Source organism: Mercenaria mercenaria, chromosome 1 (genome assembly GCF_021730395.1).
Source record: "Mercenaria mercenaria strain notata chromosome 1, MADL_Memer_1, whole genome shotgun sequence".
Classification (NCBI taxonomy): domain Eukaryota; kingdom Metazoa; phylum Mollusca; class Bivalvia; order Venerida; family Veneridae; genus Mercenaria; species Mercenaria mercenaria.
In genome coordinates this window covers 37,341,605-37,367,305 of record NC_069361.1, presented here as the reverse complement: position 1 = coordinate 37,367,305, position 25,701 = coordinate 37,341,605, and the positions used below count along the sequence as shown (strand labels likewise).

General features: G+C 33.9%; 2 protein-coding genes across 2 annotated transcripts; one reads left to right on the top strand and one right to left on the bottom strand.

Moving 5' to 3' along the window:
- Positions 1 to 426: 426 nt before the first annotated feature.
- Positions 427 to 1,728, top strand: LOC123523389 (uncharacterized). The gene has a single exon (XM_045301073.2). It carries the CDS (start codon positions 427 to 429, stop codon positions 1,726 to 1,728), a length of 1,302 nt encoding a protein of 433 aa, XP_045157008.2.
- Positions 1,729 to 8,169: 6,441 nt separating this feature from the next.
- LOC123523398 (tenascin-R-like) lies at positions 8,170 to 23,280 on the bottom strand. The gene is made up of 3 exons (XM_045301084.2): positions 23,143 to 23,280; positions 19,930 to 20,586; positions 8,170 to 8,856 (listed from the first exon to the last, which is right to left on the bottom strand). Exons 1-3 carry the CDS (start codon positions 23,278 to 23,280, stop codon positions 8,170 to 8,172), a joined length of 1,482 nt encoding a protein of 493 aa, XP_045157019.2.
- Between the last annotated feature and the right edge of the window lie 2,421 nt (positions 23,281 to 25,701).

Here is a 25,701-nt window from a genome sequence, read left to right as displayed (position 1 = left end):
CTTTTAACGGGAAATACTGACACAGAAAATTGTTTCTTAGAGTTACTAAAACCTTGTCAGGTACAAACAAAATGTGATTGTTCTTTAAATAATCATAGAAAGCGAAAGCTTTCTTCATTTCTTCTTAGTTATTAGAAAATTACAGTTTATTTGAAGAAAATGACACAGGGCAGAAGAAGTTTACATAGTAAAGTTACTAAAATATATAATCTTTGAATAATATGAATCAGTCTTTCGGGAATATTTTATATTACTCAGAATAATGCATTTTCATGAATGCATAATATCCGAGGACAATTGACTGATTTTTTTAACCCTTGAATTTAAATAGCAATGAAGAGGTACATACGTACCGCAGCATTGGTATATTTAACGTCTTTTGCGGTCGTAATGTTATGGTGGACTACACCTTCGGGTGTCCGCACAATGAATAGATCTCGATGGACTATACAAGCTGATATTTCAGGGGGAAATAATGACGGGTTAGTGTTGACAACAATAAATACACGTTCAGTTATTACAACGGGTTCTTTAAATTCTGGAAATAAATTCAAACAAGGGCTGTCATGGCACTGGAACAACACATCAGACGGAAACTATTTAACAAGTTTTACAAAAGCAGAAACGTTTTGTAACGGCAACTTTATAGGATACAATGAAGATTTTGCAAAACTTAGGTACGTTGTTGTTGATCCGAGTAAAGGTACCGGCAGGCGCGGTGGAGAAAACATATCGGAAGTTCTCAATCAACCTGAAAAGGCCGAATACTACAAATTAGAATCTGGATATTTCAATTTACAATGTCAAGAGAAAATAAATTATACATTCAATGTAAGATCACATTTAAATCAATGGCAAAACGCACTATATACAAGCGATAGAATGCCGAAATATGAGGTTAAAATAAACGGCTGGACAATTGCTGTTAAGCGATATGAATATGTAAATCTTTATCATACAGTAACAGATTTTTACAACGCTTTTCTTGTAGCTAAGGCCTTTAATATGGAACAAGGGAATATAACAATCTTGTGGATAGATGGTCATCCTTTTGGAGGTCTTGACGAAACTTGGAAAACATTGTTTGGACATGTTTTACGGGCAGGCGATATCACAAAACCATGTTTATTTAGTAAAATTGTTTGGGGAATTATGGGATATCACAGTCCATTAACTCGACATGGTATTCAAAGTGTGCCATACATAGAAGAATTTAGAACTTTCTTTTTAACAACTCACGGTATTTCACAAACTCATGTTCTTGACTGTAATAAATTAAAAATATTAATCATTTGGAGAAGAAATTATTTAGCTCATCCACGAAAGCCTTCTGGAGAAGTGACAAGAAAAATAAAAAACGAGGACGAATTGTTAGAAAGTGTGAAAACAGCGTTCCTGGGCCATGAGGTAAATGGCGTACAACTAGATATATTTAACATGAGTACGCAGCTTAATCTGATAGCAAGCACAGACATTTTGGTCGGTATGCACGGAGCAGCCTTGTCTCATATCCTATTTTTACCTAAGCATGCTGGCGTTGTAGAACTTTTTCCAAGTTATTGGTCAGTTTCGAACAGACATTTCGTAGCGTTTGCTAAGTGGAGAAATATTCATCATTTATTATGGAAAAATATAGACCCTAAAAGAGACATTCGGAGGCATTCAACAATAGTAGACGTTAAAACTGTTACCGATTTGATTCTGCAGATGAAGCAAAAGATTTGCTGATATCAATTTAAAACTTGATGTCATCTCCAGGATGATGCAAACATTTTTTCATATAGATCTAGTTAAACATAAATATGTGCGTCTTTGTTCTTATTGAAATATACGATAATTTATATAAAATAAAGTCATGTGGCCTGTTTTTAAGTCAACATATTGTTAAAAAGTCATTGAGATTTCTTTTGCCTCATTCTTATTTAAGGATGTACGAGCGTTTTCTTGGGATATCCGCATCCGCGCAATCTGGTCAAGATCCATGCTGTTTGCAAACGCACTATATGGGTTTTCTTATGGTGCGGCTCATTTATGTATATCCTAAACCTTGTGTTAGTTATCGCTAATGTGGCCACTGTGGTAAATATGCAATATCCATAAAAACACTTAAATATTATAGCCGAGAGAATGCTGCTACTGAGACATAAACAGCTTGGAAACGAAAAATATATCAACATAATATCGATTCTTCTAGTAGAATCTATTTAAGTCAAATATTCCAAAGAATACATATTTTCCCGGAAGACCTGAGTTCACTTTTAACCAACTGAAGAAGATACCGCAAGAATTATTATCTACATAGGTTTTTGTACCGGCAAGCTAGATGATCAATAAATTCCTCATCGACTGATGCCTGCACTATATTTATGCTTTACCTAAGGAACACCTCCACTGAAGTTTGTTCTTTCAAAGGTTCAGCAATATTCGACTTTACGATATGTATTGCATTTCTAAATTGCATAAAATGTTACATTTGGCTTTTTTTCTTTACTAATTTAACATATTATATCACTACTTATTTGTTTAATCACAAAACTTTATTTCTAACTGCTATTAAACCCAACTTGAAAAGAATTATTGCGATAATGTATATGCAAACTGAGTGAAACTCTAACAAACTTTGAAAAAAAAAAACACCTTAAGTTTGAAGTCAGTAAAGAATTTGGCGAAATCCTATAAAAATCGAAATCAAAGGTTTCTTCAGCCATTACATAAGATTTCTATAGTCTATTAGTATAAATCTCTTTACCACATTATGTAATAAATGTAAAACTTGCCGCTTTAATTAAGGACACTTTTGCCTAGGAAAATATTACATTTCGGGAATACAACTTTAATTCAGATTTTCTGCTTGCAACATTATTAAACATTATACGACGTTAACCTTTGACACAGTTTGTAGAACCATCTCCTTTAGTTTGGACGTCATTTATATCCAGACATGGCGTGCAATTTTCTGACAGGTAGAAACTATTTATACCTAACTTGTCACAGAGTTTGTTATAGATAAGAAAAACTTAAACGTTTTATAAATAGTCAGATGTGATTACTAAATCTAGAATAATTCATGCAATCTTAATAATCAGTTGTCGCTCGAATATTTGATGATTTTTTATGCTGGGAGGTGCAGTGAAATAGAACTTATAATTCGGACGCTTCTACATTGCTTTGGAATGAAATATCTACATATTTATTATTGATAGAAGTAAGCGTTGTAAACTCTCAGTATTTAGATGGGAATGTCCCCAAAATGATGTAATGCCTTAGCAAGACTACCATAATAATCAACAGCGGGAATATTCTACCAAATGTTACTATCGTTATTCATATTTAGCAATTTAAAGCCACATCTGTGACAAGGTATAGCAAAACAAAGCCATTATGAGTACTTACTTAACAACTTCCATGGCAATTTTCTCTGTTAATGTATTTGGTAAAATAATAAAATATTCGTAAATGATTTGTTAATAAAGGCTTTTAGAAGGTATTTTGGATGTAAAAACGTATCTTTTTATAATAATAGGACTGAGTTAGACTGTGTTCATGAAAGGTAAAGAAATGCAAAACACGCTTCAAACCCATAACACAAGCTTAAGCGGAATTCGATATTTATTCTATTGAAAAGATTTTGTAATCCTGAAGGACCAGAAGTATTTAAACCAGCAGTGTTCTGTGTTTGACATACCATGACTTTTGTTACCAATGTGCGTATAAGGCATTATATCAGCTGTCGGGGGTTACTTTTATGAATGATGTTTTATAACCTTGTAACATAGAAGAGATAAAGAGTTTGAGAATGTTTGCTTAATCAACTGTTGGAAACACACCAACGTTGTTTTTGTAGGCGTTGCTGCAATATGTTCCTTGTTTTCTGTATGATTTAAACTGTCCATATTTTACCATGCTCTAAACTATACATCCGTTGCTGTATTGTTAAGAGAGAGCGGTCTTGAAACGTTGAATTTACGTGAAAATTACAAAGTATCACAATAACGTATGGGAATTTTGCAGGTTCGACCTCATTTGCAAAAAATAAGAACGCCGAAAAAAGAAAACAGAAATAAAATAACAAAAAAAAAAACAAAAAAAAAAAAAAAAGAAAACAACAACACAGTTCCATCTGTCCTTGTGCAATTAATTGAATATAATCAGAAAAGTCCATGTTAAATACGGGAGTAATAAAATGATTTTATGTGTAATTAGCTAGTGTTGGCTAGGTTGAGGACGGTTTTAGTAAAGCACATTAAGATTTAGGATAAAGTATGAATGAATATATTTATAAGTATTCTCGTATGTGAATAGTGCTGAGACAGACTGAGAGGTGAAAGACATGTATGAATGAAAATATATTATCAATAGTTTCGAATAGTTAAGAAGACTTTTATGAACCTTTGCACTGAATTAAATATTTTTGTAATACTTCTCCAGTCATAATTGTCGATTATATTTTCCTTAATTACATGTAGCTGAACAATACATGCAGATTGCACATAGACTAATTATGATAGATAAAAAAGTTGCTGTGCCTATATTAATCTGTACTGAAAGTTCCTCAGTTTTCTTTCATTCTAGGTACTGAGTTAAAGCAGATTTCGATAAAATGTTTTCGCTTATTTTATGCTATACTTCTTGTCACTTTCGGAAATAATCGCATTTCAAACTAACCTCGGCAAGAATTTTTGAACATGATATATATCAAAAGGTAATAGCGACATGTAAAAATGTATTGTAAATAAGGTGGGTGGCGTACATAGAAAACCGGCAAAAGAGATTTAGGACATTATTTTCTTGGAAATATGAATACTTAGACTGCCAAATTAGCTTGTTTCGTGGCATAATATTGTAACCAAATCCACTTTTCATTTGATTCAGCTAGCAGTTGGCAGAAACTATCTTATAAATGTTTGCTGCCACCATCCAAGATAACTTGGAAACTTATTTAGCAAAGACAAAAGCGAAACCTGTTTCTTCTTATGCTTATTTTAATTTACAGTCACCCTGAACAGTCACAAACTTTTATATAAATCCAGAATACAATTTCAAAAAATGTCAAATATGAATAAGCAATGTTTTAAATGCAAATACAAGTAAAATGTAACTTTCAACAGGATATTCTGGTGCAAACTACAAAGTATCAACCTAAACTTAACTTTCTAAAAGACCCTGTCTCTGTTTTCCTAGGCTATATATACCAAGTATTAAAAAGTATTGAAATATAGTATTAATCCGAAATAATTTATATCTTGAATATCAGGTTAACCTGAAAAATAAGATTAACCAAAATTATGGAATTACTGGTCATTTTAACTGGAAAGCATATTACTTAATATATAATCTTATGTAAGATACCTAAAGTTTCAGGTCAGCCAAGAGACATTATAACATAATGGATCAGTATTGTTCAATACACTACAGCTAATTACTAAACAATTGCTGGATGCAGTTACAGTTATATAACCTATCTGAAATCTCAGGTTTACTGTTATGGTCCGATATAAAGAGAAGTAGTTAAGATATTCTGAAAAGTACCTGAAGAAATTAGCAAAGATTAACCTTCAAAAACAGTCATCTAAAATAATACTTTAACAGTTTAAGACTGGTTATTAACTTGCAATTTATGATTTAAGAGATTCATATAATACTAGTAGGTATGTTGACATCTTAAATCGTAGCAATATCTGATACTACGAGACTTTCTATTGATTTATTTTGGATAATATTTAGCAGTATTGTTTTTATAATCGAATTCCATATCGATGACGTCATTTACGGATATAGTCGCGGTCGGCAGAAGAGATATATGTATATTGATTTTGTCTTGGACTAAGAAATAATGTGTTATATGAGGCTATAATTCTCAATTATTTTCGAGCGGCCTTACAAACTTACAAACGGCAGTGCACTATTATATAATACTGATATTACCTTGTATTTATAGTGATCTGTAAGACCTGAAATCCTTTTAACATTTAGTGAGATATTATATGTTTTATAAAGTACCACAAGTTTTTCAATTTTACAAAATTCCAGAAATGCTTCAACAGTGGATGAAGAAATTTTGCTATGAATTTAAAATGAGTTCGATGGCCTGTGCTTTTTCTTCTCTTGTCCTTCAAACTCACAGAGTATGAAAGAAATCTTAACGGTAGAAAGAAATGATCTTACACCCTTAAGTGCATTTTTATAGATTCGAGTCTATGACAAGTAACATGGAAGCTGAAAGTATGGAGCATGTACATGTTTTGGAACTGTGTAAAGATTTAGGACTTCGATTTAGACGTTTGGAATCAATGTTTTTAATGACTGAATGAATGTGATACTCAAATAAATCATTACATTTTTGTCAGTCAGTAAAACAAATTAATCGCTTACACTCTTCAAAATATTTTATAAACACATATAAATTAAAGAAAGTAGTACCAGATCTAACTAATTTCAAACAAAAAGATGATGAACAGATGAATTCACACAGGTGATTCTTAGCAACGAAAGTAAAGTTTCGCGCTTGCGCACTCTACGTAGGTCAAAAAGACATGACCGCACAATATAAACTGCATTCTGTATAGTGAATTTATTGATTAAAATCATCTTTATTGTGGTAAAACAATTCGTAATATGATGTTTACTTATTGTTGAGCGTTTTGCCACAGGTAAAGAACGTATACGCATTAATATCAAAACATCCGGTAAAATACAAAACAACCAATAGCATCGTTAAAAGGTCTTAAAAATAGAAAAATAAGCAGCCGCCCTAGAATGACATCTTCAATAATTTCCCATCAATACTTTAAACTATCAAGTTAGTCTAATTATAAATACCACGGTCGTGGATTTCTTATTTCGTTTTGTTCGTTTTTTGTGTGTTTATTTTTTTATTCACTAATCTCTTATGTTTACCTAGTACACTTATATCTACGTTTATGAAATGCCAAAGTTGAACTGTTAGTTTCTATATGTTCGTTCAAATGTACGAAAATGTTTGTTATATGTCTGTTTTAGAAATGTACACGTAATGTACTTTGGAAATTAACGGCCTTAGAACGTGATCATAAAAAAAAGAAAACAAAACTTTGAGATTCGATAAGGTGCAATGTTTAGTGTTTAATATTCTGTTTATGTCTTTACACTTATATTTCACTTTCTAACGGAAAACACAGAATGCTTTTGCATAATCCACGTCTTTTATTATTATGAAAAGCGTCCCCCACCCTAGTGGCACCTAGATTTCTCACGGAAAAGTTAAAGAATAAAAAAAGTTTTACTGCCGCGAAAACTAACACGCACTTTTAACTCTCATTTCGCTTCTCCGAACAGACATAATGGTTGAAACACTGTTTTAATATCGCTTTGTGTATATAATATTTGACAACTTCTAAATTGAATTTTCTTTATGCATGTTGGGCAAAATAGATTCGGACGACTTTTATGTAAATTACAGTGAAACAAACTATAACTTTTCCGTGAGAGATTTAGGTAACGGGAATAAGACGGGGAATTTTGCAAAAAAAAAATATATTTCGAAAATAAAGTCACCAATCTTTATCCAGACAATCGTAATTTCATGTATGTGTATTTATTTAGGACGTTTTGTATGTTTAAGGTACGGAGCCTAATTAGCGGTGGTCTAGTGGATAAGGTGTCGGTCGCTCAATCCATGACTTCCATATGACACCAGTACTGGTTTTTCCAGGAAGCGAACTCGAGAGTGGTTCCAATAAGCTTGAAGCTTCCATCACTATCGAGTTAAACAAATTAGTATAAAATAAACTAAATCCTGAATATTATGACACAATTCGCAGCCGTCGAAAATCTCAGTGATATTTGTAGTTGCTCATAAATGGGGAAATATATTATCATGGGAACACGAGCATCGCGTCATACATATAATTTGTAAGCTTAGTTGTTTTATCAGAAAACTACTACTCAGAGATCTACGAAAAAGACAAAAGCTCAAAACGATCTACAAAGTCTTCAATCTCAAGATTTTGCTCGTTAAAAATATAAACTGTCTTCTGACGGTCATGTACTTTGAGACCTGGATGTTTTTTACTTAAAGGAAAAAAGACAAAATAAACATTGAATTACACCATGAATCGCTACGTTCTAATGAGACTACCCTGGTGACAGGGTATTTCACATCTTTAACTTGGTTTATAAGTTACTGTCCAGTTAAGCCAACTGTCTTATTTTCACCACCGTTGATTTCAAAGAGTAATCATGGCCCCAGCAGGAATACCAGTTGATGCCTTTAGCAAAAGAAGAATGATTTCCTTCAGGGAAGTACAAGCCATTTAGATTGCTAGTATGGCAGGTATTGTGCCACCAAGCACCGCTGAATAGAACGGCACAGTTTAAATGATAGTCGTCGTTATCTCGATCTATTGTTGTGAATTGTTTTCCATTATGATATATTAGACTGTCACCACAATTCCCAGTAAATCCATCTACAAACATAGTGTAATTTGTTGTGCCGCCCGCTATTGTAAATGAGGAATAAACTGCATATGCCGATGTAGGTGTTATATCTCCAAATGACTCCATTTCTATATATAGTGAGCTTGGACTTTGCGTTAGTAGATGAATACTTTCTAGTCCGAGCCAATATTCCCCAGTTTCGTTCCCAAATCCTGTTACATACTCATCCCATGTTCTGTAGAAATCCTCCTGTCCGTCTAGACGACGTTGTATCACTGTCCATCCTCCATTAGTCATATCACACCACGTGGTCACACCAATCCCGATAACGGGATATATGAGATATACGCCATCTTCGACAAAACCATTTTTGTAAAGCGCGAGACAGTCTCTTTGCTTCGGAAAGATGTGCCACTTTTTAAACGATTCCAGTTTAAAGGTCTGCAATGCAAATTGTACATCAATAATGACCAACTTGTATGTTCATTTTCCGGGGCATAACAACATAAAGCAAACAGGTGAAATTATACTTAAGCCAAATTACAAAATTAGTGTTAGTCGAAATTTACAAACCGAAAGTTACAGTGGAAGAAAAACCACACAGAAAAACGTCAGGAATTACGTATAAATTGCAACTGTTTATGTGAGGAATAAAATAATCTCCGTTACACAAAATATTCATATTTGATAAGTTCTGATAAAGAAAAGTAATAACTTACACCTTTGATGTTTGAAAAAAGTGTTGTAAACATTTATATGTTTAGTGTCTTAAACATTTGAAGTGTTGAAGAAAATCAACTTAATTCCAACCTTAAAGGGTCTTAGTGGCCGAGTGGTTAAGGTCGCTGACTTCAAATCACTCATCCATTTTGGTTCGAGCCTCACAAGGGGCGTTGTATTCTACATGTCAGGAAGCCATCGAGCTGGCTTACGAAGGTCAGCGGTTCTACCCAGGTACCCACTCGTAATGAAGTAATGCACTTATTGGCACCTAGGGTCTTCCTCCACCATCACAACTCGAAAGTCGCTATATGACCTATAATTGTGTCGGTGCGACGTTAACCCCACAAACTAAATATATAATTAAATCAAGCTTTGCTACTTTTAAGTTTTCTCCATTTCAGATAGTCATGTGATTTAAAAACAATCATTCTTTGTTGTAAATGAGTATAACATGCAAAACAACAACAACAAAACTTTACGTTGTATGTATAAAAATATTCACAGGTTACATAGTATTTATAAGTTTTATGTAATATTATACATTACCCGGTATCCATGGAGATAATATCCGTATAACTGACTGGTTTCAACAGTTGATTCATCAAAATCAAATTGATTTGGATGACACTGGCACAATTGAGATTCTTTGTGATAAAGAAAAGAGGCGTTTTCAACCGCGAAACAACCGGAGATACATTCATTTAACGAGGAACTAAAAGCTTCCGTTGCATTAATATTTCCGGAATATCTTTGTATGTGCGTGTGTAAATTTGTATCAATTTCTTGCCAATTTTCAGACGTAGAAAACTTAATTGTACCACATATTGATAACAAAACAAAGATATTTACACTCATTGTTGCGGTTGAGAATGTAGTCATCAAATAGTCGTCATTACAAGATTAAGTTTTAGAATAATACAGTATGTTCAAAGAACTTAGAAGTCTTTTTTGACGAAGAAAAGTGATTTCGGAGAAAATATTTTTCTTGCAACTTAGCATGAAAATATATTATAAAACACCTATTTCTGAATTCAAATAGTTACATACCACGACACAAAATGCTTAAAACAGAATGTCAATAAATTGTTTGACACAGAAGCAAACATATACGCGACTAGAACAAAATTATACGCTGTCTTAATTTTTCGTAGAGATACTCATTATAAACATTATTCTGCGCATTTTATACTAATCAGCGAGCTGCACTACGTCACGATAAAAAGGGAGAACAGAGAAAATGTAAAGCTGTTAAATAACAAATATTTGATGTGTAACAAATGAAGTAATTTAGCCTTCATTTTAAGTGCAGTTTCTGCCAATGGAGAGGGTATAAATTCTGTGCTTTTATTGAACAGATCTGTAACAGGAGCTGTCAAAGGAGACAACGAGCTCGACGATTTTGATGTTGTTGGGTGGGCATATCCGAGGAAACTAGAACTATCCATTGAAATAATTAATGTCTCAGATGTTGATAGTGTTTTAGTCGACCGCTTGAATCAAATCTCAGTTGTATGAGTAATAACGGATATACAACGAAAGTGTATCGAAAACATGCCTAAATTTCCTTAGTATAAAATGGACAAAATTTAAGCCAGAGTAATGTACTGAATGATGTCTGCGATGATGTTGAACAACTAAATTGGGTCTGAATCAAATACATTTTAAATAAGTATTAATTTAGATACAATTAATTAAGGTGCATCACAACTTTAGCCTAAAATTCAAAGTAAAAAGAGGGCATAATTCATGGAATATATCAGCTATAGTTACGTAACGTGTGTAACATTGAGTGAATGATGATGTGAAACGATTCTTTTTCGTTTGAATGAAATCCATTTAGAAATAAATAACAGAAATATCTTGAAAGTGAAAGTGCATCGAATTAAGCTAGAAACACAAAGAAAAAAGGGGGTATAATTCATGAAATATTGTTGCCAGAGCCATGTCCTTTTTCTCGTAGAGAAAATGCATCAAATTCTACGTAAACAGGGGACATTATTCATGAAATCTAAGGCCGAGAGTTACAGCCCTTGTTTCATATGATGCGGAAGCACTAATTTAAGTTCGAAGCAAATCCATTAAGTAATTACAGCGATAAAGAGAAAGTGCATCAAAACTTTAACCAACGTGTGGACGCGGAATGGACTCTGGTGCGAAAGTCGGCACCGGCGCCGACGCCGGGTTCAGTAGGATATTACCATATATTTCGTATAGACGAGCAGGTAAATAACGGTACTAATATTTCTCTTCCGCTTCGTTCATCTTCTGAACCCGGCGTTAACACAAATGTGATTGTTTCCAACATAAAAGACTTTTTATTTAGATTTTGAATGGATGTTCAAACTACATTTTATAGTAGTTTTTATCAATTATACTGCCAGAAGATTGGACGAGAACCCGTTTTTTTCTTTTCAACGAGAAACTGCAAAGGAAACGTATAGGTGCTTGGGCAAATATTTTGTACTTTGTCGCTATGTAACTACAATGGCATGAACACATAACAGGATGCCAGTTGACGCATCTTTTCAACAAATATTTAACCTCTATTGTGAAAGAGTAGCTTTGAAATATAAGATCAATTGGTGTAGGAGCGGAATAATTTATTTAACTTTTTATTAACAAAACGTGTGAGAACTGTTACATAATAGGCAAAGGATCTGATACTCGCAGACCTGTTCTTTTACTTGTTTAGGTTCTAACCGAAATTTCATGTAGTATCTGCCTGCCTTAATCACTCACTTGATGATTTTGTTTTTGGTATATTAATTTGTAAATACAGCGATAAACTCCAGGGAGAGAAGATTATCTGAATATACAAAGTATCGAGAACAGCAAGGACTGAAGAAGTTGCCAAACTGGAGTCTTCTGATCACAGTAATATGAGGCGGACGTGTTTTTTTTCTCAAAGAAACACTTTGCATTGTGTGTTTGTTCGCTAAAAATGTGTTACAAGCTAGTGTTTTCTTGTATATCTTTTATGGTCATTTTCTAGTCCTTGCCAATTTTTACATATTTTCGTTCCAAGTACAGCCACATACTCGCCCCATGTTCTGTAGAAATTCTCTTGTCAATTTTGACGACATTGTATTATTGTCCATATTGCACCACTGGGCACACAGATTCCGTTCACTGAATATTTCAAATATACGACATCTTCAACAAAACCTCGTTTGTATAGAGCAGATTAATTGTTTATTCTTATTTTTGAAAGAGATCTTCGTCTCAGTTTTGTAGTAAAAATTAAGCGAATTTAAGTGAATTAAAAAAGCGATATTATATATATGGACGAAAAGTCAATCTTCGGATAATGCAGACACGAATCCTTTTAAATACTATCTACTACAGCGCTTTTTGGATATTTTTATCGATATATAGGTTATAGATATATCTATTTCATTTTACCATTAAGTAATATTGACATCCCATGAAATTAGTTCACGTGTCGTTATTTCGCATGTAATTTGCGCAAGTTGATGGAATTCACAATCAATCGCAATACAGGTCACAAGAACGCGGTATATCTGCGGTAGAAATATAAACAATTAAAAAAGAAAGAAATAAAACTATCAAATTAAATCGAGCATAAATATTTCGAGCAGCAAATCACACTCAGAAAGAGACTTGTTAAAAGCATCAATTGTTTCATTTTACACCATAATTATAGATCTACCTGTCTGAGCTTTAACTGGCAATTTTGCCATCGGCCGTCCCTGAGCGGGGTCCTGTGTTCCTTTAAATGTTCATATGTCCTACTTGTCTGTGTTTGCTTTGTCTGTGTGTATACGTGTGTGCATGTGTGCGTGCATGCGTGCGTGGATCTTTGTATGTTGGTCTTGGGTCCCTGCTAACACTGCTGTGGTCTTGCGTTTTTGGAAGTTGCGTTTCCCTTTTTTAATTTTCCCTTCCCCCAAACACTTGTACCTCCCTTTTCTACCCTGTTCCCATCTTTATATATAATTCTAATATGCTTGTTTCTGTTAAAATGCGCTTACGCTTAAATGATGTCACGTTAATCTGCGATGACGACAATGCTTTTGTTGCGACCAAAAATAAGCGCTACTATATTTTTCTAGATAAAGAGCATATTAGAATCGAAATAATGTATAGAAAAATCGAGTTTTACTTAAATTAATACACTTAAAATCGTTTATACATCGGCCGAATAATACACTACGTCCACGTGAAATTATTCAGCGGACGTATAACCTCTTTTCGTGTATTAATAGCGTAAAAACACAGTTTCTCTGTACAATATTTCTTAAATAAAAGTTTTACGCAATTTAAACATATGAAGCAATAATACTGCCAAACTTCTATTTGCATTTGCTAGTCTTAAAGGTTCAGATGGTCAGTTTTCCTCCAAGTATTGCTCTATTTGTGTATGATTATCCTATATTGTGATAAAATTTTGCATGTATAAAATTAGCACCAATGTATACAATATACCTTTTCAGATTTTCTGCATTACAAGTACATTGTCAAAATAAAAAGGTAAGGGTAGATTTCCCGGGGGAATAGAGCAAACACAACCCAGTCAGAGCTATTCATAGCAAAGTAGGCCCGCCACAAAAGGAAATGTACTGGGAAGATATAGCAGACATGTTCCTTCAAAAAATCTAACAACAGGTGAACTGTAATTATTTTACTCATTTCATTTCGTAAACAAACAATGTTTTTAATGTTTTACATTATACATAGTTCGTCAAGTTTTTAAAAAGTCAAATGTTTACTGGTATTAGTATTACCAGTTACTGTAACAAAGTTTAAAATTGTACAATGGATGTTTTTCCCAAGAGATTGAAATTTCCAAGATATGACAATGAAATCCTATACAATATTTTACCTGGTAACCACAAAGATGAAACCCAACAGTATATTATTATCACTGGCTGGTTCTTCTATATCTAGAAGTATATCGATGGCATAACATAGACAAAAAATTGTCGTTTAATAATAGATAAAGACGGATTTTCATTCATAAAACAAGCGGACATACATTCGTTCAATGAGGTCCTAAAATACAGTGACATATCTATACTTCTAGATTTTTTTTGCGTTTATGTTAATTGTTGTGGGCTTCCATGTTTCACAAATTACGCTCGAAAATACGAATTTCGAATTCTTTTCAAGAAGTATATTCGGTAAGAACCAATATCTGGATACTGTAAGGAAGTATTTATAACAACTATTGATTGTTCAACAAGGAAACCTCGTTCTATAAGGAAATACAGAATGAATTATCAAAGCAATAACCGGCTCGGGTTGAAAACGTAAAGCCTGAAAATAAATACACTAATCTATTTATTGACATGACCCACTTATAAATTCACTTATTTAACAAGGCCGTGTCCTGGGAAGGTAATTTTGATTAAAAAACCTGCTCCAGTGACTTGAACACATTATATTGTTACAGATGTTTAATTAGCAAATACTAATACATACAATTTTGAAGTCTTAAAGGCACTGACCTCTAGATTTGGCTAAAAAATAATCTTTCTTTCAAATTGAAGTTTGATCATATTATGAACATTGACATATGACTTTTTTTTTAAGTATTTTAAAAATTCCAAATCAAGAAAAAAAGATGACCGCGTCGGGAATCGAACCCCGGACCGCCGCGGCAATAAAGCCATTTTCCCGTCGTCGTAACCAATAGCGTTATGGCTGAAGTAGTGTATACTGACTTCGAAATATAGATATTTATAATAGAGACAGTTTACCTGGAGTAAAGCGCGGACAAACGCTTTTCGATTTTCATCGTAAAAAATAGTAAAAGCAGCAAATTCTCATGTGTTTCCGTAATATAAAGTTTGTCAGTAATTAAGTTTTAAAGCCTTCTTAAGAAATATAGCATTTATTTCAAGATATCTAAAAAAAATATTTTTTTTGTTGTTGTCGAACGATCTCGAGGCCAGTCGCTTTAAATCATATTCCATAAATGAATCGCTTATTTCTCATTCAAAATGTTGCTAAAGTCTAGCGTGTTAAAGGTCACAACCATCTAAATAGTTTTCCCTATATATTCTATATATAACTGACATTTTTTAAAGAGCTTCCAAACATAGCTAGACCCATTTCAGAGAACAAATCCTTACCTCATTTTAAAGAGTTATGATAAAACTGATATAAAATGAAGAGAAAAGTAGGGGTCATATATCTTTTAAGAGAGATTTCTCTGGTCACATTTGCTTACTGTAAACTGACATCAAAATCACACTGCTGTGACCTGGAATTACTACTCATACTACAACTGAGATTCACTTCACCAAATACAACCTGCTCTCACATTTTTCCTACCAAAATGTCACAAATACATCCACAATGAAATTTAAGCAGAAACTAGCTTTAATTTAGACCTCTGTTGTCATGCCAAGTGAAAAATTAGTGTTCAAATACCTGGCAGCCATTACGCGACTAGACCAGATGGCTCCCACGCTGGTTCTTTTAGTATAGTTAGGCCTAAAGAAAATGTAAACAGACATGTTTGGCATTGAAACAGTTAACAGTTAGTGCGTTCATTAAGTGCCGATATAGCTCTTACGAAAATCTGTATTATTATTTAGTTTTAGCTAGGATGAATCTGACAATCTATTAGCCTACGTACAGATAAATGCTGTAGTAACAAATTTGAGATACACAATTGTTCTGACAATGGCATTGTTCTGTCGTGACACAAACCTGTTCTTACTTCTTCATTGCTTGATATTTTGCAGTGATTTTAGGGACTTTACGGCGTTTAAAAAGTTTTATTTAAATGTCTTTTATATTAGCATTCGTTTTCTATAGAAATGTGTTGAAAAATTTACTCACTTTAGTTTCTTCAGGGGTACGACTGTTTCCAAAAAGGAAGCATATGCATCTGATTGATGTGAATGGGTCTTGGATGGGTTTTTTGGGTCATTTTACCTGCACTTTATCATATATTCCCCATTTAAAATCTCAATCTTTAAATTAAAACCGAAGTGACATATCCTGGACCATATACTATTTTTAATGAAACTTTGAAATTTTGTAGCTTATAGTATTTTCTACGGCATGTATGTATAAAAAAACTGAATTTGATTTCTGAAAAAGTGTGATATTAATTTTTAAAGTCACTGTATGTTCATTGTAAGAATGATTCGTTTTACCCAAGCGGAAACTAGCAGATACTTGACAATGTAGCTGTCTAGTTTGTGAGTTAGAATTCCAAAATCGTGACTTTGAAAAACTTAGCCCATTTCTGTTTATTACTTGTTTACAGCAAAAAAAAAAGTCCGATATTTTATGTGAAAATACGGAAGTATTTACTGTGCCAACTAACGTTTTGCGCAGTGATTCAGAATATTGTAGTATAATCGCCGGAATCAAAACGGCGCCACCATGTTGACATACCTATGCACGAATTTTATCATTCAGTAATCAATAGGTATGTGAGACCACCATGTAATTTATTTGCAGTTACTGCAAGACATATTTATAACGGAATCACTTAAAATCGAGAGTTGTCAAAATTGAGCTTTCAGTACTGGAATCATAGAAATTTGGATATGAAAAATATGGAAGGCCAGATCGTCCAGGAAAAAGGTATTTATTTCTGAATCAAACGTCGCTATGAACCGTAATTTGACCCAGTTTTTTGTGTGTGTAATAACGCCGTTTTTCAACAGTATTTCAGTTATGTAACGGCGGAGAGTTAATCTAACCAGTGTTCCTGGATTCTGTACCAGTACAAACCTGTTCTCTGCAAGTAACTGCCAACTTCCCCACATGAATCAGAGGTGGAGGACGATTTATTTCAGACACAACGTCTTTTATCAAATCGTCACTGAGAACATACTTCCCACCCGGGGATAGAACTCACGACCCTACGATCCGTAGATCAACGCTCTCCCTCCTGAGCTAAGCGGGTGTTTGTACATACACCGGTTAGAATCATCAATGTACCACAGGCGAGTTGCTAGGCTGACTCCCATCCCTATGTTTTTTCTGTCATATTTCTCGTAATTAAAAGTGGAAGTACCTACAGCAGGTTGTTCATATAATGACATTTTTATTTCCCCTGGCTCGGAACATAGGTATGGTTTAGCCATCAGATAAAAATATGCTATTTTAGAGGCTTAAAATTTACTCATAAATGTTTGCAGTATTTATAAAGAAATAATCATGCAGCTAGGGAGCCAGGCTAGCGGGTAGCGATCATTTTAAATTCTATATTTTGACATTTCAGTTTAAATGAAATGATACCAAAGTCACTGCCCTAGCATACTAAAATACTTCCGTAAAACTAGTGAAAATATAGAAAATATGACTTACTGCAGTGAAAAATAAATATCTAATCAATTTTTCTCAACTTTTTACTATAAAATGTGTAATAATATTTTTTATCTTTTATTTTTTTAGAATTTTTCAATCTACGTAATTAAAAAAGTAAAGATGGAAATCATTTGAGATAGGTATTAGATCTTAACCTACCTTAAATAAGATTATGTTTCATATTCCGCTTAATATATAACATTTTGAGCCGTGCCATGAGAAACTCAACATAGTGGGGTTTGCGACCAGCATGGATCCAGACCAGCCTGCGCATCCGCGCAGTCTGGTCAGGATCCATACTGACCGCTAATGGTTTCTCTAATTGCAGTAGGCTTTAAAAGGGAATAGCATGGATCCTGACCAGACTGCGCGGATGCGCAGGCTGGTCTGGATCCATGCTGGTCGCACACCAACTACGTTGGTTTTCTCATGGCACGGCTCAAATGTACTATTTAGATACTACGATATAATGCTAAATATGAAAACGTTACATTATCTAAATGGCATTTTAAGTATGGAATCCCGGTATGACATGTTGTTTGCTCGTTGCTTTTTGCTATATATATTTTTTGTCAGTTGCTATTTGCTCTTAGCTATTTTGCGTTTTCTTTCTCTTATAAAAACGAGCATACATTTTTGCTTATAAATAATTTTAAAAAAGCAGGGTTTTAAGATACAGAGTCAATGCGATCTCTAATACTGAAACATTTTTACAATATCTTCTTTTTGCTATTTGCATTTAGTGTTTTGCTTCCTGCTATTTGCTTCTTGAGGGTTTTTTTTTTGTGTTTTCTTTTTCATGTTTATTTTTCTAAAATCGAGCAAATACCTAGAGCTAATATCTGCTAATGTATATAAAGACTTTAATGTAAAACAGTTTTCACGGTAAAAAGTCGAGCATAATTTAATTTTGAACAGCCGGGACTTAAGTTAAATAAAGCACATACGATTGTCGAAAACATCAAAGCGCAGCGAGTAAACTGCAAATAGGAAAATTAAAGTTGGCAGGAGAGCGGAATTTTCGTAATTTTCAAGCACGTCATGGACACTCAAAGTTTTCCATTAACTTTGAATTTAATAAATTAAAAAGTAGCAGTACCTGTGTTTCATTATCTTATACGACAGTAATGTGTGCTTCAACATAACAGTATAACATTAGCACGTTGTGGTAACTTCTAGAACAAATAGACATTTAAACATACCCCACCAATTCTTAAAATCAAAGAAATTTCGACATGCTTAGGTTTCCTTATTTTACATACATGCCATACACTCATTCGTGTACTTTAAATATAATTTATTGACATTTGTACGTAAGTCAACATTAATGGTGCAAAACTAGTAGAGCAAAGTGTATGTCATCCACGTAAAGCAGCTCAAAGACACTTGCTGTCGATGTGATGCATTAAAAACATCGCCAGTTTGTTCTAATCTGTCTCGCAAATAATGACGCATTTGCCTATGCTCTTGAAGTAAATGTACATAGCAACTGATTTCTTTAAGAACTTACTTCCGATAACTAAATGATAAATTTGATGCATTTCTAATTAGGGTACGCTAAATGTTTAAACACGACCAGGCTACTCCCATGCAACCTGGAAAGGTAAGTAGCAAAAGACAAATAGCAAAAAGAATGTTGCACCGGGATACATGAAAAAGAGAGTCTGTTTGAATATGGTCAGTAAGTCGGTCGAAAATGTGCTTTCTTGCCGTACCTCAAAATGTCAAAAGTAAATAGGTATTTATTTTCCCATTTATTTCCCGCTAATTTGTGTAGAACGAGTGCTTTAATTACACCGTTTCACTGCTAGAATACATTCTGCCTGAAGTGAGACGGTTCCCCTTATGGTATATAAATACCGAAAGTAGGGGTTTATTGTGCGGACAAGAGCAAATATGCCCCTTTATTTTTGGTAGCCGACCACAACTGACTGCCATTTCGCTAGGAACTATTAAGTCCTATATTTATTTTTTAAATTTTTTTTTCATTATCTTATGATAGAACTTTCAAGAAAAATAGGTGTAGAAAAAGTGATTTTCTACAAAGATACATAAAGACGACCTGAAGTTGTCGTTTTTTATATGAAATAAAGAAGGATTTTAATTACTGATCTTCAAACTTTACTCAGTATAACATAAAGCAACAATGTCGTCGATTTTTTGCATGTACACAAAAGTGAAGTATTTTGTTCCTTATTTTTAACAAGCGTGTGAGATATCAACTTCAGAACATAGCAAATAATTAACAAAAGTTGGCCGTACGTGTTTGAAAAGTACTTGTAAAACTAAAAGTAAATTTTTAAACATGTAGATTTGCTGATAGCGATTGAATCGATTAAATTCGTTCAATTTTAAGTGGACTTTTGGACATGTTCTAGTATTAAAATAGCAACCGTTTTATCATCATACACTTTGTGTTTGTAAATTCAAACAATAGGGTAGTAGACAACATTATCGACGGTGTTCAAAACAGTTCAGTTCAAGTTTTTTTTTTACTTTCATCACAACCTTTTTCACCGAGTAATTATACCCCCAACAGGTACGCCAGACAACTCCTCTAGACGTTGATGAAAAATTTCCAAATAAGTACAAGCCGTTTAGATTACTTATATGGCACGATTTATACCACCAAGCACCACTGTATGTAACAGCGCAGCTTTTTGAACTGGCTTCATCATTATCTCTGTCTAGAGTTGAAAATTGTGTTCCAAGACTGTCACCACAATTCCCAGTGAATCCATCTACATACAATGTGTAGTTAGCTGAGACATCGTGAACTGTAAACGAAGAATAAGTTGCATACGCTGACACAGGTGTTGCGTCTCCAAATGTTTCCATTTCTATATAAAGCGAGCTTGGACTCTGCGTAAGTGTATAAATATTTTCTAGTCCGAGCCAATATTCTCCTGTCGCATTTCCGAATCCAGCCATATACTCGTCCCATGTTCTGTAGAAGTCCTCCTGTCCGTCCTGACGACGTTGTATCACTGTCCATCCCCCATTCGTCATATCACACCACGTGGCCACACCGGTTCCGTTAATCGGGTAAATCAAATATACGCCATCTTCAACAAAACCTCGATGGTATAGCGAGAGGCAGTCTCTTTGCGTAGGTAACACATGCCATTTTTTAAAAGATCCAAACGTAAGGCTCTGAAAAATACAAACAATATATCTATAAGGCATTAATTGCTAATGAGACAAAACCAATACCGAACCCTAAGATATCTGAACTTATTTTGACAAAGACATTTCCTGAAACTTTTTTTCTGAAATATCGTTTGTTTCTTTTATACGGGGGCCTTTCATTTTACTGTAAATGTACGTCAAGAACGACGGCTGTTCAAAAGTATAACGTAATTCTGCACGGCTTCATCTAACGTTGCATTACTCCTAGTTATGGTCGATATTGTATACATGTAAATCAGTAAATGCTTTGTAGATTTGATACACATTTCACTAACAGACGCAGAGAAATGCTCTTTAAGACATACTATATTACTTAATAACAGACGTATAGAAATGTACATTTAGACATACTACTTCATACTATTACAGTTAGCATTTGTTGTGAAATAAAACTTGCTGATCTATAAGCAAAATACCCGACTTTATAATCATAATGTGTGAATAAGATTTAAAGACAAAGAATTATCGACTTCCTTAAATATTTGTGACATTAAAATCCATGTAAAACGTGAACATTTACAGTTAATTTGACAACAAGCATTTAATCATCTGCTTAAGAACAACCATTGGACGCCCCAAACATAGTATGTGATATAACTCAATATTCAGCGTCTGAAACTGTGGAAAAATCTTCAGTAAGTGCGATTCAGTAAGTGTTTTATTCTATGACGTTAGAAATAAATTGATTTATTATCCCAGCAAACCCATGCTGAATTATATCATATAGCGCACACTGCTTATAGAATTTGTATAATCTGAACTGATACAAAGAGGGGCCATTCATGCATAGCTAGTCTGAAATGGTTCTTATGGTACTTATCATAACACATCCCCGTCCGCCCGGGCACACAAGTCTGTACCGAAAACATCGGTACATACACTGACGCCTGACTTTCATATCGGATGCGTGGCGTAATTGAATGTGTGTCGTGACATTAACTTTTTTTATTTAGTTCAGTATTGTTAATCTTATTCAGACTATTGAAAAAAATTATAGTACAGTTACATTAGATTGTATGCGTATGTAATAAAAAGGTTATCATCTTTGCATCGGTAGATATGCACTCCTTCTTAAGCGGAAGAATATTGCGTGCTATCTATTTCCGCTGCAAAACTTGTGCATAGCTAATAACCTATAATTATTGTTTTGCTTACAAACACCATTTCATAACTCTAACATTGAAGTTAAATTGAGAGGGCACCTGTGACGATAGAAAAATAATTGTGTCCGAAAGGGTTCCCGTGCCGTGTGTAGAGAGTCAAGAGGGATCCTGTGAGGCAAAATGGAGCCGACTGAGAGGGATCCCGTGCATTAACGAAATCAAAAGTAGAGCGTTTTTAAGGAAATATGATGAAAATATCCACATATTGTGTATTTACAAATAAGATAGGATCAACGGCTTCACATCTAAGGTACTAGATGTTTGCTATATTCAAGGAAAGTTGTATATAAGTTTCATAAACATGGCAAAATGTTCATCTTAGCCAGTACTTCCGGCTATATTCCATTTTCGTTTGGACTTGTGTGAACTGATAAAACAAATGTAACAATAAAAAGTAATGGTTTATAGCTACGCCATTCCGTGGGCTATATGTTTTTATACACAAAAATGTGTTTAGGACGGAAAATTTGTTTTTCCGAGCTGACTGACGTTGGAGTTCATTGTTTAGCACAGAGTGTCCTGTGCGCGAACAGAGAGGGATCCGTTTTCTCATTTTCTGCAGAAAGGGATCCGTGGTATTTATCCGTTGTTAAAAAAATGGAATAAAAATTGTTTTAAAAGTATGTTAGATAAAAAGACAAATTACTTGTCACCAGCGTTCCTGAAAATAAATACTATAAGAGAAAACAATTAAAATTTATGATGTAAGATACATAAAATAAAATAATATAAATATAAAACAGGTAACGTAAACATTACATTAAAAAATGCTCTAAGGTGCTTTCGAACACGTGGTAACGTGCGTAGAAGTCAGACATCTTACTACTATGCCACCGTGTCATCGGTTAACTGTATATAATACTTTAATAATATAGATATTTGCAGGACACAAATATTGCGTAAATTAACGAAAACCTCCGAAAATATTGGCGAAGATTAATGAGTGCCAGGTAAATACTTACGGACAATAACCTAAAAAGCAGGACACATCTATCAACATAAATAGAGGATATTTGTTTCATGTCACTATAGTAGTGAAAAACATGTATAATTACACAGAGGAAAATTTTGGCTTTCCTTTTCTTCTAAGACTTAGACAGAATATATATTCTAGACTCCCTACTTATGCATTTTAAAAAAGTGTCTTATAATTCAACGCTTACCATATAAAGACATTTAATATTGTTCTTATTATACTTCAAATAGGCATCTGGAGTTAATAACTACATTTATACAATGTAAATAGCTGTGTGGTAAACTATATTTAATACTACTTGTTATAAATTTAATATCACATTTCATATACTTTTTTTTGTATTTTTGGAAACGCTGTTGTTAGATTAAAATCACATTTTACCTGGTATCCAAGAAGATAAAATCCATATATCTGACTTTTATCATCCGCTGTCTCGTCAGTATCTATATCAATTATACTGGCATGACATTTACATAATCCCGCCGTCTTATGATAGAAGAAAGACGGATGTGCATTCATAAAACAACCAGAAATACAGTCGGTCAACGATATTCTTAAAGACAATGACACATCGAAATTGCCGAAATGCTTTTGTATGTGCGTATGTAAATTTATGTTTTCTTCTTTCCATGTTTTACTTATTACACTCGAAGTTGAATAACTTAGAGTCAGCAAGAACAAGAAAACATCCATTGTTTCTGTCTCATGTAAAAGAAAGCATTCTGTTTATCATATATTTTCTATAAAGAAGACAGACTAGAAAACAATAGTCTTAATTTTTCGCAAAATAAATTGTGAATGCAATAACCCGCTTAATTGCATAAACGTAAAGCTTACAAGGCTCAGTGGTAAATTAAAGAATTACCCAGGGACGTCATACTTAAACGGAAATTAAAAATGATATGTTGATATAAGCATTGGTTGCTAATAATCTACATTGAAATCTGTCAGTTTTGTACACAGTGGCACTAGATATGAATTTTAAAAGCCGCGGTTGGATGTAGAGTACTACCGGCCGGCAGCCAATTACATGTAAGCGGAAGAGCTTTATTACCTTTTAGAGAGCTCCTTTATAACAATCAAAGTACTGAAAGTACAGAAAGGCTGGCTTCCACAAAACACTGAAAGAAAACTGTGCGGAAAAGATGTTGCAAAATCTTAGATATTATGGGTTCTCCATGTCAAACTAACGCGAGCATAGGGTATGGTTAATTTGTGAAAGTAGTGTAAGAATATTACGGACTATAGATGGTGAAAAAAAAATAATTGTGTTTGCTTCATTAGTGATACAAACGGCACATAATTCTCACTTGGGAATCTGAAACCGCAAAAATTAAAATCTTACAAAAAAGTCAGGTTCCGAGAACGTAATCCAATCAAACCACAAAGGATAACGAGCGAAATTCATTGTTTGTTCGAGAAAACTAGTTTTTCAAATGTTAACCATGGTGTACGGTCAATATATTAGAATTTAAAAAAATCAACTATGGTTTACGGCCATAACCTATATTTACGAGTTTACGAACATGAACCCCTGTTAATGATCGTGAACCATAGTTTACGGACGTGACATGGAATGGAAATTGTCCAATAATAACATGAACCCAGCTTCACAGTCGAAAAACTAGGTTTAACGATGGATAAACTAGGTTTTTCGAACGTAAAAGCATGTAAACCTATTCTTTCGAGCAAAAACATGGGATAACTTCGTAAACCATAGTTCATATGCTTGTAAGAGTAGGTTCACGTTGAAGACCCAAGTTAAAGTTCAATCGAGAAACCTAGTTTATCGGACGTAAACATGTGTTCAAGAGAGTAAACTATAGTTTACGCCCGTTACCCTGTGTCTTCGCTCGGAAATTTATGTTAGTATTAGATTATCCTAGTTTTTCGACCAAGAATGTAATTATTGGATAATTTGATTGCCGAGAACCATTGTTTACGGACATGAACCTATTTTTACGACCATGAACTTGGGTTTACGAGCGTTTACCATAGTTTACGAACGTGAACCTAGGTTTACTAGGATTAACAATCGATAAACTAGGTATTCGAACTATGATTTTTGGTCATTATCCTATGTTCACGAGCGTGCACCTATGTTTACGGTCGTAAACCCATGTTCACGGTCGTAAACTATGGTTTACACTCGTGAACCCTGATTTACTCCCGTAAACATAGGTACACGCTCGTGAACTTACAATAACGGCTGAAATTCAAAGATCAGTTAAAAAACCTAGTTGAAACCTGGGCGTGTTTTCGCTCGAAAATATGGGTAAGTATTATAAAAACCTTGTTTACCGTTCGAAAAACCTAGTTTATCGATTGTTAATCCTAGGTTTTCGACCTTGAACCTTGGTTCACGTTATTATTGGACTATTGGCGTGCCATAACCGTTTATATATGTTTCTAAAGAAGCGAAATAAACATTAAGGAACATAATATCAGATAAAATATAAAGGTAACAAACACAACATATATATTTCGATATGCATTCCCCCCACCACACACACATCATGTATGAATGTATGAACACTGATCAGATGGGGCGATTTTCTTGTCGGTATGAGGTAAATTTTGGGCCCGAATCCCGCTACAAACCGGACTGTTAATGATTATTGTCCAGACATGTTCCTTCCCTAATACGATGGTTAGGAAAATTGAAGAACCCGTAATAATGTACTCCTTTATTTGAAGAGTGTTCAATTCCTACTATGAGATTACCTTGATTTAGGAGGGCATAGATTCAAGCCCCACTAGGACCAAACTTTGTTCATTATATTTCTTTTTTCAAGTAAGATAAACTGTTGTTTTTTTTTGTTGTTTTTTTCTCAAGACTTATTATCATTACATCTACGCCCTCACCCTAAATTTGTTTCTGTTTCAGCTGGAGAAAAAAGACAACACTTGATTTATACAAAATTAACAAATAATAGAAAA